The 18,328-nt window shown below is 40.4% G+C and overlaps 1 protein-coding gene across 1 annotated transcript in view; it reads right to left on the minus strand.

The window, feature by feature from the left end:
• Positions 1-18,328, minus strand: part of BPTF (bromodomain PHD finger transcription factor) — a 133,893-nt gene that overhangs the window by 2,750 nt on the left and 112,815 nt on the right. Inside the window, 6 exon segments of the mRNA XM_054689287.1 lie at positions 2,220-2,406; positions 5,764-5,848; positions 7,375-7,567; positions 11,304-11,629; positions 16,913-17,138; positions 17,434-17,516. Of these exon segments, the coding sequence (XP_054545262.1) occupies positions 2,220-2,406; positions 5,764-5,848; positions 7,375-7,567; positions 11,304-11,629; positions 16,913-17,138; positions 17,434-17,516 (1,100 nt within the window).

Raw genomic sequence — 18,328 nt, forward strand, 5'->3', positions numbered from 1 at the left:
GCTAATCTGAAATTTTGTGGGGGCAATTTTGAGTTAGGTAATCACGCGGTACAATAAAAGAGTGACCCAACATCCAGTTCTGATTCCAGTTAAAAATTCAGACTAAAGATATCACAATCTGTAAGAAAAGAAAGAACATGGATGGTATAAATGAAGAATTATAACAAAGTACAGTAGTGAAAATGTGCAAACAATGCTGGAGATAATAAATTAAAAATGGGGAAAATATGGCAATGGAAATACTAGAATTGTATAAAATAAAACAAATTTCAGGACTGTCTACTTATGTTTCATTCTGCCTTAAACGTGGAAATCAACAAATTCCCTAAAATCTCTTCACACTGAATTTTATTTACTTAAGCAGAATTGAAAAAAAGTCTCGTCTAACTTCCATATTCTTTAGTGAAACTGATGTAAACTGAATATAATAAAAAGCTACATAAAATGATCTGGTGGCCCCTTCACTGTGCAGACAGATCCAGCCTCTGGCATCTTCCCCACTAGCCCCATCCACTTCCTTTGTTTTGTCACAGGCCAACAGGCACTTTCCTCCTCTTCATCAGCAGGGCAACAGGGTGGGATATTCAAATCTCCCAGTTCCCACCTCAGTTACTGCCAAAGGCTTGAGCCTTTCCACTTAAAAAATCAATTTTAGAAATGTATGAGAGAAATAACTGCAAGAGCTATAAATAAAAAAGTAGAGAGGGTAATAAGTTGTGATCCTCTTGTTACATAACCTGAAGTTCAGGCTCCTTAGCATCAGTCACTTGTAACTTTTATTTCCTCAGTAGTTAAGATTTCTTATACTATTATGTTTTATCAACTTTCTATTGTTTAAGTCCTGTTAAAACCATGAAAATGGAGCTCACAAAAGCATTTTTCTGTTCTCCCTTTGAGTCCAAGTCTTACTTCCCTGTAATTTTGAAATTTTTATATGTTTTGCCTATAGGCTGATTCTAAAAATTGAAAATCAATGCAGTATTTCTATTATTTTGACCATGTAAATATTTTTTTCTGTAGCACAAACTCCTTTGCTAACAGGGCATACTTAGCATTCTTATACAAGTTTTTGTTTTTCATAGAGTTTCTAATTGCCTTTTATTTTTCCCCTTATATTCCTAAATAAATTATCTAATGTGGAAAACTTTCCACCAATCTGATACCCTCTTCTTGGGAGTGCTCCATTATCCTGTTCCAATTTGTACTATCTGCCGCACAGGTCTTTTGTACAAATGTCACCATGGGTCAACGTAATTCTCATTGCTCTACTGCACTTGTTTTCTAGATTCAAGGTCTTCTGTTTTCTGGATTTGCTCCTTTATTTTGCTAGAGCACATCTTTAGAAAACTTGCTAAGAAAGGAATTTACTCTGTAGAGCACTCATTCTTAACACAGTAGGATGAGTAGAATCCCTTAGGAGTTCTTTAGATACTATAGATATCAGGCCCCAATACAGCCAAAATCTACCCAGTCTGAGTATCTCGGGATGATAAAAGTTGTGCACTAGTGGGTGGGAGATGAATATTGATTCTCAACGGCTACAGAGTGGTGTAATTATCATAGGAAAGCAAAATAGGCCTTTGCTGGAAGAAAGAAAACTACGGATTTGAGAAGGGGATGCTGAGGTTCAGAAATAGAAGGAGGCATGAAAGTGAGAGTACTTGGATCTCATGCAAAGGTGTGCAATGCTTTGATGTGCTAGTGATTCAAAGAAAAGATCTGTGGACTTAAAGTTTAGTTTTGTCCACAGGAAAAATATCCAGAAAAATAAAATAGCTTAGGATTTCAAAGATATAGCAAACATAAATTAAGGAGAAAGTCTTACCCTAAATCTACCCTAGAGAACAGTCATTTTTATACTTATATAAAGTTAGTGCGAGCAAGTACTCTGTCTTACCACAGTCTTTTGAATGTGTCTGGGCATTCAAAAGAAGGATAGCATTTTGCAATCTGTAAACATCTGATAAACATTTTTTTTTAATTTTAAAAACAATTTTAATTTTAAAGCAGTAACTCAGCAATTTCTCATTACTAAATCTGTTCACTTGTCCTACCAATATATCATAATGCTAGAGCCTTGATTTCTTTTTTTTTTTCTAAAGCATCTAGATTTTAAAGTTTAAATTGATCACAAATTGCACTGGGTGCTTCCTTAGACAGCACGGTATGAAGAGTTTGAGAAGCTGAATTAATTCGAAACACTGAAAACGTTTGCTCACCTGCTAGCCTTGAATCCTTTCAACTTCTGTACAAAGAATGATTCAAGAACTTCTGCACACTGGTAAAAAGGGGAGTCACTTGGATTGTAGTAACGACAGTTATCAAAAATTTTGGTCATATCTGCCACGAATTCTGTCAGCTTTTCATAATACCGTCTTTGTATTCGTTCTTCCATGGTGGCAAGGTCTTAAAAATAGAAAACGTAAAACATTTTCAAGCTTTAAGGTTATTTCAATAGGAATGTTGTACATGGTTCTGACCCAAGGAGATACATTTCCTGCCCAAGCAGTCCCAAAAGCAAGCTGGCTCACCACTGGAACTATTTAGCAATTCACAAAGAAAATAGGAATGCTTTACCAATTTTGGTTTTGATTGCATGCCTAAAATATAAGCCCTGGCTACTGTTAAGAAGATTCCTTTAGGGGCCTCCCTGGTGGCCTAGGGGTTGAGTCTCAGCACTACCACTGCTATGGCCTGAGTTCGATCCCCAGCCAGGGAGCTAAGCCCCATATGGCGCAGCAGACCTCTCCTGACTTACCCGCCGCTCCCCTCAGTAGTGTATTTCAGTAAATCCACCTGTTCTGCTCCCCACTCTGTCTCTGGTGAATCCTCTCCCCCCTGCACCTCTGGCCTACACCCCAGTTCTTGTATGCATAAATAAAATTAAATCTTTTTTTTTAAAGATTTATTTTTTATTTATACAAGAGCTGGGGTGCAGACCAAAAGCTCGGGAGGTTGAGAGGATTCATCAAAGACAGAGTGGGGAGCAGAACAGGCAGATAGACTGAAAGCACTGCTGAGGGGAGTAGGTGGGCGACAGCAGAGGTCTGCCATGCCATATGGGAATCTCCCTGGCCAGCCGGGACTCGAACCCGCACTGCAGAGGGTGCAACAGCTTCACTGTGCCGAGCTCAACTCACGGCGCCACTGGGAGGCCCAATAAAATTAAATCTTTAAAAAAAAAAAAAAAAGAAGATTCTTTTACATCTAGTTAACTACAGAGAGCCACTCTTCAATTTTTTTGACGTAAGGAAAATACATCATGAGCAATACATATCAAACTATGCAACCAATGAGCGAGGTATTGTTATATGGACAAAGAGAAGGGGGAAACCCAGAATTAATAACAAAATCTCTGTGGTTTTGTAATCCCTGTATTAGACTCTACTAACTTCATCTTGTCTTCTTTATTGGCTCTTAGTGTTACCTTTTGTATAGGCAATAAAGGATACATTCATGGTGGTAATGACAATGTCTTCTTAAAATAAATACGTAAGGCAAAAATAATAGCTGATATGAATAAAAATGTCAGTACATAACCATGAGGAGTATACAGAAATGCAAAGATCAACAGGGTAGTAGCTGGTGACTGCCTTGGATGTAATGTGCTAAGTTAACTTGACTTGAACTAACATTAGGAGAAAGTTGTGCTTGAAGGAGAATTCCATACACAATTTTACATAAAAATCTGGAAGAAAGTAAAAGGCAAGTGACTGCAAATCAATTTAGGACTCAGAGGCTTAGGTAATGCAACCCAGAGAAAATTTCAATGATTTTTTTTTTTAAAGATTTATTTATTTATGCATACAAGAGCTGGGGTGCAGGCCAGAAGTGTGGGGGTGAGAGGATTTACCAGAGACAGAGTGGGGAACAGAACAGGTAGACTGACTGAAATACACTTCTGAGGTGAGCAGGGGATGAGACAGGGGAGGTCTGCTGCGCCATGTGGGTCAGCTCCCTGGCCAGGGACTGAACTCAGACTGCAGTGTCTGTCATTAACTTGACAGCACTGACTTTAACCCCTGTACCACCAAGGAGACCCTCAATGATTATTTTGGAAACTGAGAAAATCATTTTAAAGTCCATCCAAAAAATAAAATTTGAAGACATTTAAAAAACAAAAACAAGCAGAGAAAGTCCTTGCTAATATACTGGGTTGGGGAACTGCCTACACCTCTGAAGAAAAAATTCTACCTTGCCTATATGCTTAAACAATTCTACATGGATTAAAACTGAGGGGTAAAAATTAAAACCATAAAATGTACTAGAAGACACAACATTGGGAATGTTACTAATTAATGAACTGTGCATATAAAAATGGCAAATTTTGTTATATTTTCTTACATACACACAAATCCACACCTGGCCCCTTTGATAGTTTGAATTTATGTGGGTACAGAAAAGAATGCATGAACAAGAACAACTGCAGAAATGCACCTATCCTGACTGAATTCCAAGCAAGACTAGGTATGTTTACTCTGCAGGTCAGACAGGTCACTTACAGGAGACAGTCAGAGCTTAACACACCACATGAGGATACTGTCAACTTCAAACCGAATTCTGGGTAGTTACTAATTTTAAAAAGTTGTGTCAGTAAGGCATCCCTGGTGGCGCAAGGGGTTAAGCACTGCACTATGAAGCAATCCGCAGCCTCTGTAACACGAGTTCAATCTCTGGCCGGCCAAGGGGCAACCCACATGGTGCAGCAGACCTCTCCTGTCTCACCCACTGCTCCCCTCAGCAGTGTACTTCAGCAGATCTGCCTGTTCTGCTCCCCACTCTGTCTCTGGTGTATCCTCTCACCACCCCCACCTCTGGCCTGTACCCCAGCTCCTGTATGCATAAATAAATAAATCTTTAAAAACAAAAACAAAAAAAAAGACCACATCCCAAAAAATTACTACAAAGCTTTTAAATGTTAGTATGTAAGGAACCGTTATAGAACAGTGATAACAGCATGAACTGTATGAACATCCCAAGAGATAACAGTATGAACATCCCAAGAGAAAAAGAGACAAAATAGACTAACAGTAAATTCACAGAGAAAAAAAATCACAATAAGTACATTATTAGTTACTGAAGGTCAGACAGAGTCAAAGAACTAGTTTCTTTGTCCAAATTAGCAGAAATTTAAAATTATAACTTCAGGCCCGCCCCCCCCCCCCAGTGGTGTAAGGGTTAAAAACACAGTACTGTCAAGTATCAGCAGCCACTGTAGCACATTCGATCCCTGGCCAGGGAGCTGACCCACTTGGCGCTACAGACCTCTCCTGTCTCGCCCACTGTTTCCCTCAGCAGTGTATTTCAGTCAGTCTGCCTGTTCTGCGCCCCAGTCTCTGGGGAATCCTCTCACCTCCCCAGCACCTGTGGCCTGCACCCCAGTTCTTCTTCACACACACACACACAAAGACCTTGACCTGTTCACTAAGTTTATGCATTCCTTTATATAGTTAGATAATACTCTGCACATGTATCATTTGATTTAGCTACCCCACTACTGATGGCTATTTATCTTTTCCAGTATTCTTCTGTACTTACAAACATTGCTTCAATGAACGACATACTTGTGCACATATAAATCCTAAGAAATGAAATTGCTTGGTCCAAGGTTAGGCATGTTTATAAACTTTAATACCTATTTAGCCTTCAAAGTGACCGCATGTATTTTATACTCTCACCAGTCAATGTAGCCTCATGAAATACCAATTTTAAGGATGACAAATATCTGCTGAGACCTCTGAAAAACAATATTCAAGTGCTTACCCATAGGTTCCTTAATAACACCGTAATAATCTGGTGCATCGTTAGGATCTACTGGTTCAAGGAACGGCCAGGCCATTTTATGTGCCTGTAATGAGAAATGAGCATCACTATTATCAAGCGTGAACAGTAATTCCATTGAAGTTTCCCAGTTGAGTTTCTGTATTGACCAAACCTTAAATTCCAAAAGTCAGTTTTAAACTAAATAAACGATGGGCCTCCCTGGTGGCGCAGCGGTTGAGCGCTGGGTTGCGAAGCTGCCTGCAGCCTCTGCAGCGCCAGTTCGATCCCCGGCCACCGGGAGAGGGTCCCACATGGCGCGCATACCTCTCCTGCCGCCCGCTGCTCCCCTCAGCAGTGTACCTCGGTCCTTCTGCCTGTTCTGCTCCATGCTCTGGCTCTGGTCAATTCTCTCACCCTCCCGTGCTTCTGACTGTACCCAGTGCTTGTATGTATGTATGTATGTATGTATGTATAAATAAATAAATCTTTAAAAAATAAAAAATAAATAGATGAGGTTACTTATACCAGATAAATTTTGCTCTAGTCACAAATTATCTCACACGAGCACCCTCTATGATAACAGTTCTCAAAGAGTGGCCTGAGGACTTGGCATGGGGGTGGGGGTGAAACACCAGCTTAGGAGTCAAGAAATCTTTTAAAAAGCTTTCTTATGGGGCCTCCCCTGGTGGTGCAGCGGTTGAGCTGCAGGCAGCCTCTGCAGCGCTGGTTCGTTCCCTGGCCACTGGCGAGGGGCCCACAAAAAAAAAAAAAGCTTTCTTATGGTCAAGTGATGGCGGCACTGCAACCATGCCTGTGACCGGGTGGAATGCTTACCATTGGTGGCTAAAGGGGTGGCGGAAATGTGATGTTATATACCATCCAGCCTCGTACTGAGATTATGGTTCTCTTTCTCTTGTTTTGATTATGATTAAAACTGCAGAAAGTGTCAGTCTAGCACTTGTATATCTTGAATATATCTAACGTGTTAAAATCCTGTGAGTTATCTAGATCTCCTTTTTATTTTTAATGAAGGAGGGAAGGCTTTGGGTCAAATTCTCCAGTATGTAATGGTATTTTGCTAGAATTTAATCAAACTTTTTCAATTTATGGTGGTGAGATAAAAGTTTTAGGTCACAAAAACAAGTCTTTTAGACTAATTAATACAAAGTAAAAATCAAAATCAACAAGCAACTATAAACCAGAGACACACTACGGGGGTGGGGGAGGGGTAGGGACAGGAAGGACTAGGGTCAAAATAAGGGAGGGGTGCAATTGTATGGGGAATATAACCAAAATGAAAATGCATACATTGTGCAGAAATGAAAAACACTGTAAGAATTATATAAAATAAAATATTTAAAAAACAAAAAATAAAAACAAAAAAACCCCCAAGTTTTTTAATTGAGAACATTAAATAAACAACAGTTGAGCCAATGTGTGGGCATGGAAAACCTCACGACACTGCCTTGGGAAGACGTCAGTCTGTGGTGCACACGTCACCAGGCTAGTTGGGATGCAGTAAATAGTCACATACTCTACGATAGGAAAGTTTGATCCAACAAGTCACAAGGGTTGATGTCCCCCAAACGCTATGCGCACCGTGCTGCTCACCTGTAAGGAGCGCAGCACCCTCTTCAGCCCCTCGTAGTCTTTCTCTGTTAGTGGCGTGAGCACTGTCATGGCATCCTCTGTCGACTGGCATTGTGGACAGACATACTCATCAATGAGTTCTGCCTCACTCTGCAAGATGCCAACACAGCGCCCATGGTACCAATTCTGACACCGATCACAGCCAATATAAAATCTGCAAGATCCGAGGTGGAAATGTGAGCTCAAACAGAATAGATCACATCACTATGATTCACTCTTAAAAGTAATAAAACATGCACCTGAAAATGTTCTAGCCCTGGGATATAAAGTAGTTTTAGTATTGTAATTGTTTTAATACTCTTGAAGATTGACATTCCAATGTGTTAATTTAGTATTTCTGATGTTAAGAACAAGCATTAAAAGTTTATTGAGAACACTGTGTAATATTGGAGAACCAATATGAAGAAAAAAGGTAGAACATTTAATTGACTTTAAAGTTCAAAACAAGTAAAGCCAAAAAATCTTTCAACTAATACCATATCAAGTGGGAAGCCGATACTGGCCACCCAACTAGGAGTTCAAAATCCTGATACAGAGTCTCAGAGAGCTTGTACCCAGATTAGTGTTTTTCTAACCTACAATAAAGCACCATTTCAAACACTGATAAAAGTCCAAACAAGTCAGGCTCTTTTAATCTCATTAATTTCTATGTTACACAGTGAAGAATCAAAATCTACCATTAAACCATATTTTTTTCCATTGCATCTCAAACATTCACTATGAAGCAACGTAAATTTTGAAGGGGAGGTAAAGAGGGAAGAAGAGAAAAAAACTGGAAAGGAATTGGTAATGTAAGTGTAAAATATATTCAGAAAAATACCTTGCTTTTTACTTTAAAATAAATAACCAGTCAGAGCAATTTGGCTTCCTAAATTATTAAATATGATGCTCTTATCAGAACTCACTGTGACTCATCATAAGGTGTTCTGCAGATACAGTACAATTCCTCACTGCTGCCCTCTTGTGCCCGTTTACAATCATTACAGATGTACACATCCATTTTCTTAGCCTCCTTTTCTGTGATGCCAACACATTCTCCATGATACCAGTTAGTACAAAGATCACAGCCAATATAGAACCTAAAAGTATTCACAATGAAAATGACAATGTAGTTGTCATTTTGAGCTGCATGATACTTAAATCTGTCTTCCTTGCCCTGATTCACTATCTTACAGGGTAACTAGTTCTACAATGCGTCAGCTAAATAAACATCCTGCATCCAACCTCTGGCGAACTACGGCATCTGACACTGTATCAAGTGTGGAAACATAACGTCACTCACATCAATTTCAACAAATATACTGTTTAGTGAAATATGGGTCTTTAAAAACATACTGGAATTTGAAAAAATAAACAACACACTGATGGTAATGTCTGCCTCTTAATGAATGTGTGTAAAACTGTAACAGGCACGAAAACCAAAGCCAAAGAATCAAAGACTTACATCTGTCAAACCTATGCCACAGAAGCCATTTCAAATTCAGGGCTATTAGATAGGTTTGAAAATGTATCTCATAATTTAAATTTGAAAACAAAGCAAAGCGCAAACACCAAATAGAAGTTACACTACAAGGACATGCGGGTCAGCAGGTGTAGAAGATAAATGGTTAAAATAAGATATGAGGAAGAAAGCTAAGGAAGGTACATGTAGTAATTCGGTTTCCACCAAATATTCTAAATAATCACTGGAATTTAATTATAACAGATTATAACATGGGTAATTTTCTGTAACAATATGTGTGCCACAAGGTGGAGAGAGGTCAGGCTAATTAACCCGTGAAGACTCTGAAAGAGCTTTTTCATTCAAAAGCAGGGATGTGTGGTGTGCAGAGGAATGTAAGGAGTTGTCCAAAACAGCCAGAGGTTCTACAGCATTTGGCAAGGTGGGGGTGGGGCTGTTTGAATGTGCAACCATGGGTAATACCATAGAGTTAATCCTCGAGGTTTTTGTAATCTGAAATCTAAAGGACAAAATGAAAAGTATTTCTATGACCAACACATAGTGTTATCTAAGTGTTGACTATGTCAAAGTCTATGAATTAGCAAAAGTCATGAGAACCAGACTGGCATAGCTGATATCGCTGGTTCTGCCAAGGTGTTTCTTGGTAGATTCACCTAGAGGAACAGCAGCAGTCCTCAGGCTTCAAATTAACCTGCTTCAGGAACATAAAGGATAACACATGGTTAGGTGGTTTATCCTATTACCACTTCTTTCTTCGGGATTATGACTCTCGCATGATTTTCACTGCCACAGGTGGGGCCTTCAAGGTGTCCTGTGTGTTGCCTGTGTGTTGTCCTGTGTGGATATAAGCTCAGGACTTGAATTTCAAGTTCAAGATTCCCGAAACAGCCATGTTTGATAAGAGGTATTGGTAAAATACTCCTGAAAAAAACACTAAGCCGCCCTAACTTGAATAGGGAGGGAATTAACATACTGAAATGCTAATAATAACAAACTGAAAAATACGAACTATCGACAGAGGCGATCTCAGCAAGGTGAACGCATAGAATGTATGTGCATGTATGTATGCCTCATATTTTATGCTACTCAGGTATTACAGGAAACTTGTATGCCAAATTAATTTCTGCTGTCTGGATATTTAAAATAGGCCAAAAAAATCCTTGCTGTTTTGAGAAATTCCTTAAGTAGATCTTTTAGTAAACAGAAAGTAAATCGTGTTCTGTTTTGTTCTATAAATCATTTAATATATTTTGCTTAAAGCAAGGCACACTTGTGTAAAGGACTAAGGGAAAAATCAATTGCTAGGGTTCAGCTCTTTCTATTATGTGTAATTTGTAATAAAGAAAGACAATAAAAAGGGAAGATGCCTAAAACTGATCTATGTGTTTAATCTCCTAACAAAAAGTTTTGGCCCGGCACTTGCAATCAGGTTTTAATTTGAATAGCACCACCCAGGTAGTTTAAATGTTGTAACTTAAATATCATTAAGGAGATCATAATTTTATTTTATTACTTCATTAGGCATCCACTTAAGGTAGACATTAAGCATTCCAAATTCTAAATGATGATTTTTCTTTTTTAGCACAATCAAATAAACTTTTGGTACTGCAAAAAATACTTGTGGTTAATAATGGCTTTAAAAAGCTGGGCTACATTTAAATGCTTAAATGGAATCTAAGTCCTTAGTTGAATAATGACAAAAAAAATGAAACTACATTTATGGATTAGTCTCTAAAATCTTGTATATATCACAAAATACAAGTCCCAACTGTCAAAAACAGCTTCCAGCTGCTATGCTTAGCAAATTTTTGAGTACCATATTTGAAGAATAGGTAAAAGAACAACACATTTGCAGTTTTTGACTTTTGACCCTAATAAGTGGTAACTTTTACAAAAATAAGAAGCCATAGTATTCCAATACAAAAAAAAAAAAAAAAAAAACCCAGAATTCTTTAAAATTAAACATTAAAAAAACAAACCACTCAAACTCAAAACCTCTTGCATCATTCACATCCAGATAGTCGCTAGGAGCTGATGTGGTCAGAGGGTTGTGAGCAGACTCCAGAAGGCTGCACTCAGCTCTGGGCAGCGAGAGCAACATACCTCTCCTCAGAGAGCATCGTGCCTGGCTGGGAGTCACTCCAGAGACGCAAGGAGAAAGCAAAGGAGCAACAGAAAGCTTGTTTTTGACAGAAAAGAGTCTGATGAAGGACAAACATGAATCATGAACATGTAAGATAATACAAGTTCACTCGCCTAGCGCCAAGGTTAAGAATATCAGCTGCAAGACCACAGATGAAACATGTCTACCCTGACTTTTAACTACTTTCATTTACATTGCTACTAACATACTCATTTTCTTAAAAGCTGGTCATTTAACAGCTAAACTTGTAAGAAAATCAACTGGAGCACAAAAAGATCTACTCACTTAGATTCATCATAAGGCGTTTTACAGATACAGTAAAGCTTTGTGTCCTTCTTAGTTTCCTTTGAGGTAGTGGAGATCATCTTCTTCTTCTTGGACTTGGCGTTCGAGTCTCTCTCCTCTTCACGCTTCCTCTTCTGGGAAGCCGCGGGCAGCGTGGGTGCAGTGGCCGTGGCCAGGGGACCCACGTGTGGCGGCGGCGGTGGCGGAGGAGGGGATGGTGGAGGGGCTGGGGGCGCAGGTGGTGCTGCAGGGGAGGTGGCAGCTACTGCCGTGGCCTGCACCAGCTCTTTCTCTTTCTTAATTTTCAGGTCTCTCTTGAGCTCTTCCTGTGGTGAAGTAAAGACAATACCAGACTGTCACTTGACCTATGAAGCGCTTGGTTCTGCCAGAGGGTGTTTCATTACACATGGTTTAGCCTAAAGCCGGGGAGCTTTAACAATTCCAAGCGTGTGTTCTCACTATACATGCAACCCAACTTAAAGAACTAAAAGTAAAAAATGAAGATTACCATTAGGATTGGCATTCACGAACAAAGTTGGTATAAATAAATCACAGTATAACCAAGAATATTTCTTAGAAGTTGAGACATTGATGAATTTCTACAGTCATTGAAAATATCAAGCATAATCCCAAAACATTTCCTTTATAATAATTTTTTCTTGCTCAAATTTTATAGTCTTTCAGTACAATTTAGTTAGCCCATGTTCCCTTTAGTTAGCCCATGTTCCAGTTTTCTAGGAAAGCCTTGATTTTTTTTTTCCTGCTAAAAAAGATAAACAAAAATTATCCCAATGACCATAGAGTTATATTCAGAGTTGGGATCCTTTTAAAAATTGCTTAACACTGGATGGAGTTCTAGGCAGTAAAGGTTTGTTTTTTTTTTTTTTTTTTTTAAAGATTTATTTATTTATACAAGAACCGGGGTACAGGCCAGATGTGCGGAGGGTGAGAGGATTCACCAGAGACAGAGGGGGGAACAGAACAGGCAGACTGACGAAATACATTGCTGAGGGGAGCAGTGGGTGAGACAGGAGAAGTCTGCCTCTCCATGTGGGTTTCTCCTGGCCGGCGTGGATCCAACCGGCACTGCAGAGGCTGCGGACAGCTTCACAGTGCTGCGCTCAACTGCCTGCACCACCAGGGAGGCCCAGGCAGTAAAGGTTTTGAAAGAGACCAGAGTCTTACTGGTAGAACAGACAGTGGAGAACACAGGGAGACAGCCATGAGCTGCCATACTGACTTCTGACACCTAACAGTGCTCACAGCAGATATGCTCATTTAAATTCAGAGACGGGCCTCCCTGGTGGCACAAGGGGTTAAGCGTCAGCACTGTGGGGCTATCTGCAGCTACTGCAGCACGAGTTTGATCCCTGGCCAGGGAGCTACCCACATGGCGCAGCAGACCTCTCCAGTCTTGCCCGCCGTGCCCCTCAGCAGTGTATTTTAGCTAATTTGCCTGTTCTGCTCCCCAATGCATCTCTGGTGAATCCTCTCACCTGCCCTGCACCCTGGCCTGTACCCCAGTTCTTGCATGCATAAATAAATAAATCTTTTTAAAAAAAGTAAATTCAGAGATAAAGCAGCTTCTAGTAGCAAATGATAATTTCTATGAATTACAATAAATGATTAAACATAATTTTAATGAATCCCTGGATCTATAGAAGTTTTATAAATTCTGAAGTCTTACAGCCTTCATGTGGATGCCTCTGAAAAGAAAAACAAAAGCCATTTCAAGGATTTACATAATTTTCACCTGGATATGTAAAACCTAAGCAGCAGTTCTGGCCGGCACCCTTTCACCTCTGTGTAGGCCCCAACCCCATCCCCCAAGGTGCATTAGTAACAGTTTTACATTAGTACCTTAGGAAGCTTGGAAAATATCACAAAGTGGCCTCCCTGGTGGCATAAGGGGTTAAGATGCAGCCTATGAAGCTATCTGCAGCTACTGCAGCACAAATTCAATCCCCAGCCAGCCAGGGAGCAATCCCCAGCCAGCCAGGACTACCCACATGGCACAGCAGACTTCTCCTGACTTGCGTACTGTTCCCCTCAGCAGTGCATTTCAGTACTCCACCTGTTCTGTTCCTCACTCCGTCTCTGGTGAATCTTCTCACCCCCCCACCTCTGGTAAGTACCCCAGTTCTTGTATGCATAAATAAATAAATCTTAAAAAAAAATCAAGAGAGGGCCTCCCCGGTGGCGCAGCAGTTGAGCACTGGGTTGCGAAGCTGCCTGCAGCCTCTGCGGCGCCGGTTCAATCCCCGGCTGCTCCCCGGCCACCGGAGGAGGATCCTACGTGGCGCGCAGAACTCTCCTGCCGCCCGCTGCTCCTCTCAGCAGTGTACTTCGGTCCTTCTGCCTGCTCTGCTCCCCGCTCTGGCTCTGGTGAATTCTCTCACCCTCCCGTGCTTCTGACTGTACCCAGTGCATGTATAAACAAACAAATAAAATAAATAAATAAATAAAACATGCCTCTATAAAAAAAAATTAAAAAAAAAAAAATCAAGAGAAAGAAAAGATCACAAAAATGCAAACAAATAAACCTGAATAGTGTGGGCTTAATAATGACTCTCTTCTCTGCATAGAGTCTAGATAATCTTGTAAGTTGGAAGATAAGCTGTGTGACTACTCAACAGTCCTTTCATATTTAAAGAGAAAGTCTGAACTTTTTCTGTAATGAAGAATGGAGGGCCTCCCCTGGTGGCGCAGCGGTTAAGCAATGGGCTGCGAAGCTGCCTGCAGGCTCTGCCCTCAGCCTCTGCAGCGCCAGTTCGATCCCCGGCCGCTGGCAAGGGTCCCACATGGTGCGACAGACCTCTCCTGTCTCGCCCGCCGCGCCCCTCAGCAGTGTATTTTGTCCATCTGCCTGTTCTGTTCCCCACTCTGGCTCTGGTGAATCCTCTCACCCTCCCGCGCTTCTAACTGTACCCAGTGCTTGTATAAATAAATCTTTTAAAAATAAAAATTTAAAAAAAAAGGGAAACCTCGAGCTTCACTGAGGTAGATTTTAGGAAAATCAAGATGGTCAGATGGTATAGTGGGTAAGCACTTTGGTTTCCCCTTTAAGAACATATCGATGATAGTAAAATCTAAAAAAGAAAAAATTAAAAAGACATAGCCATGCCTGGATGAGACTAATAGCCCTGAGGAAGGGAAAACTGTGAACAGGCGCTGGCAGGGCTCCAGCTCAGAGGCAGGTAGTGGTCAGCAGCTGCAGGACCAGTTTCTGAGGAGGAGGGCCCTGACATAACATGCTTATACACTGGGTCCCAAACTGGGCTTCAAGAGAGGAAATAGAGACGAAATCCCTCTCACTTAAAATAAATCACATGCAAAACAACAAAAACACAACGAAGTGAATAGTTCTATCACCTTATATACAATTATTCTGCTACTTGCACTTATCATTGAAAAATTTCTCCAAGAATTAGAAACAAAAAGCACCCACCCCACACTCACCATTTTGTTAGAGTGGCAATTCCTTGGGTGGACGCTCCTATACATATTTAGTTCAGCGGTTCTCAGCTGAGGGCGGTGCTGACACCTCCAGAGAGTATTTGTGAATGTATATAAAGGGGACAGGGACATTTTTCTTTGGCTGATACAATGACAGGGACACTACAGCATTTGGTTCCCAATGCTGAACTTCCTACAGTATGTAAAAACTGGTCTGTCAAAAGGACCCAAAATATTCCTATTGAGAAACACTAATCTTTTCTTTGTGGAATTTAGGTTGATTCCAAATTTTTATTATTAACCTTTATTATGTCCTTGCTCATATGTCCTGTCTAATTGTGTTTTTTTAATTAATTAATTAATTATTTATTTGTTTGTTTGTTTTTTTTGTTTATACATGCACTGGGTACAGTCAGAAGCGCGGGAGGGTGAGAGAACTCACCAGAGCCAGAGCGGGGAGCAGAACAGGCAGAGGGACCGAAGTACACTGCTGAGGGGAGCAGCGGGCGGCAGGAGAGGTCTGCGCGCCATGTGGGACCCTCCTCCGGTGGCCGGGGAGCAGCCGGGGATCAAACCGGTGCCGCAGAGGCCGCGGGCAGCTTCGCAACCCAGCGCTCAACCGCTGCGCCACCGGGGAGGCCCTCTAATTGTGTCTTAAACATATTTCTAGAAGTGAAATTAGTGGGTTAGTGGATTAAATGGTAATCATTATCTGAAAATCTTTTGATACACAGTGATGAAATATTCTCTAGAAATAAATGTTTTCTACAGAAATAGAATTTCTCTCTATCAGTGTATAGGTAGAATACCTTCTCATATAGTTTTTCAGATTTATTTATTCATGCATACAAGAGATGGGGTATAGACAGAGTTTTGAGAAGATTCCTTGGAGACAGAGTGGGGAACAGAACAGGCAGACTGACCGAAGTACACTGCTGAGGGGTGCGGCAGGCGAGTCAGGAGAGGTCTGCGCCTTGTGGGTTGCTTGCTGGCTGGCGGGGAATTGAACTCATGCTGCAGGCTGTGGACAGCTCCACAGGTTGTGTCTTAACCCCTGCGCCACCAGAGAGGCCCTCTTTTTGGGTTCTGATGTAATAATCACATCATACACAATAATTTTGTCTTTGATCCTCCTATTTTAATTTTTTTTATCTTTCTTAATTTATTAGGTAGACTTTCCAGAAATACGATGTAACAATGTTGATTTCTGGCATTGTCCTCTGGTTTCTACTTTAACCGAAGATTTCTGATGTATCAAAAGATGCATGTGATGTCAGTTTTGGGCTAATGAATATTTTAATGTCTCACGTTCTAGAAATACAGAAGGCACCTTTAGGGATTCTACAGATAGCCTACTTCTCTTCTAAAAATATATGATTAGATATTTTCTTTCATTTTTTTCAATAAATCTCCCCAAGCAATTAGAGGGTTAGCAATGCCTACAAAACCCACTGCAAGTCAAGGAAGAATTCTGGTCTTGGGGGGGGCCTCCCTGGTGGCTCAAGGGGTTAAGATGCAGCACTATGATGCTATCGCCAGCCACTGCAGCACAAGTTCGAGCCCCCACCAGGGAGGTGACCCATGTGATGCAGCAGACCTCTCCTGTTTCGCCCGCTGCTCTCCTCAGCAGTGTATTTCAGTCACTCCGCCTGTTCTGCTCCCCACTCTGTCTCTGGTGAATCTTCTCCCCCCACCACCCCCCGCACCTCTGGCATGTACCCCAGTTCTTGTATGCATAAATAAATCTTTAAAAAAAAAATTTTGGTCTTATTTAATGGGCATACTTTATTTTCTATTCTTTCAACAGTTATATTGCAGTTTCTCTGTTTACCTTTCTCATGAAACTTTGCTCTTCACTTGTTATTAAGACTTTGTCAAATAATAAAAGATATCCTGCGAGATCTCAAATGTTTTAATCAGTAGACTAACCTCTCAAAGTGACTAGCCTATGCTAGTCACACATACATTTAGATATAAAATCTGTTTTGTTTCAAAATACTTGGGTCCCAGTGATTTTTTTTACTGTATTTATTCTCTATAAATAGATGTAAATTCTAGAAAACAAACTGAAATTGTAAGCTTAATCGATTTTAAGGGAAAAAGAAACTTAGATGCTAAACACGGAACACGGAAGGAAAGGAAATGCTTCTCACCTGCACTTCGATTTGCAGGTCTTTGTCCAAGAGTGCTCTCTTTTTCAGTATCTCAGCTTTGAGTTGCTCTTTGTGTTTAAAGAGCAACGCAGAGAGCTTGGTAGCGTTCTGCTTGCTACGTTTCTGTTCCACACTTTCTTCACGCTTCCGTTTTTTGGCTGCCTGTTTTTCTTCTTTATCTATTTTATCCAAGATATACTTCATCACCTGGTTACAGACAATCATTCTGGAGAAAAATACACAACCTATGTAATGCTGGGCATTTCATTCTGAAAGGTTTAGACATGATTTTTCTATGTCCACAGTAGACATACAAACTTTCTGTGACCGGAGAGTTTCGAGGGGTTCAAACCCATGATGAGCAGTGAGTGCCACGTGTTCTCATTTAGTGAATTACAGTCAAGAGGAAAAAAAGGTAAACTTAGAAGTTCCGCACATGTGCATGTTAAAGACAAGAAACCAATACACAACCAATATTCCAAGTGCCCCTATGATACTGGATTATAAACATTTCTCCCTACCTTTGATTCTCTTCTCTTTCAGCTGGAGTCATGGTCTTTTTCTGTTTTAAATGTTCTATTACAGCATTATGTTTCATCACCACCTTCAGGACAGAATGAAACCCCAAAGCAGTTTAAAATGACTACAAGTTGTTACACAGGTAACAGTAGAAATCTGAACACATATACATGTTTCGCGAAGAAACTAAGAATTTTTTATCATAACACATATAAAATCAGCAGCTACTATATGGCCTTGGTGCTTATCATATACTGGGAGTGGCCAAGTCATGCATTTGACAATGCCTCATTTGTTCCTCATAATAACACTGAGAGGTAGGAATAATTTTATAAATGAGATACTGAGACATAAGGGAATTCACTTGGTTGAGATTGGCAAGTTGTATTCTTGTGTGGCTCTGTAAGCCTATGTTAATGACGCCAGCGATCATTCTTCAAAGGCCATGTTTTTAATGTTATGCTCTTGCCAGACATTACTTTTAAAAATCCTGACCAGATTAAAGACACTATTGTAATAATTGACTGGTAATTCAGTACTAGAAGCTGGGTAATAATGCATTTGTTATTGTTACACGAGAGTGTTACATACGACAGTGACTTCATAAATATTTCTATACACCTTTATAATCCCTTTGCTGTTTAAAAAGTGCTTCTATATACACGACTTTATTTAGCCATCACAATAATCTTGTGTGGCTGGAAAGAGAGGAGGTTTCAATGAGGACATAGCTCAGGGGAGATAAGTTAGTTTCATGGACAACGAATGGGAGACTAATGAGCTGAATGCAGGGCTCACGACTTGGGGATATTTGAAATCCACACTTCAACTCCTGTCTAGCGCTGAGGCACATACTAAGGATGCAAATAAGGATTACTCCAGTAACGTTCCAGGATG

Source organism: Talpa occidentalis, unplaced genomic scaffold (assembly GCF_014898055.3).
Source record: "Talpa occidentalis isolate TD23 unplaced genomic scaffold, MPIMG_talOcc4v2.1 talOcc4.7, whole genome shotgun sequence".
NCBI lineage: Eukaryota > Metazoa > Chordata > Mammalia > Eulipotyphla > Talpidae > Talpa > Talpa occidentalis.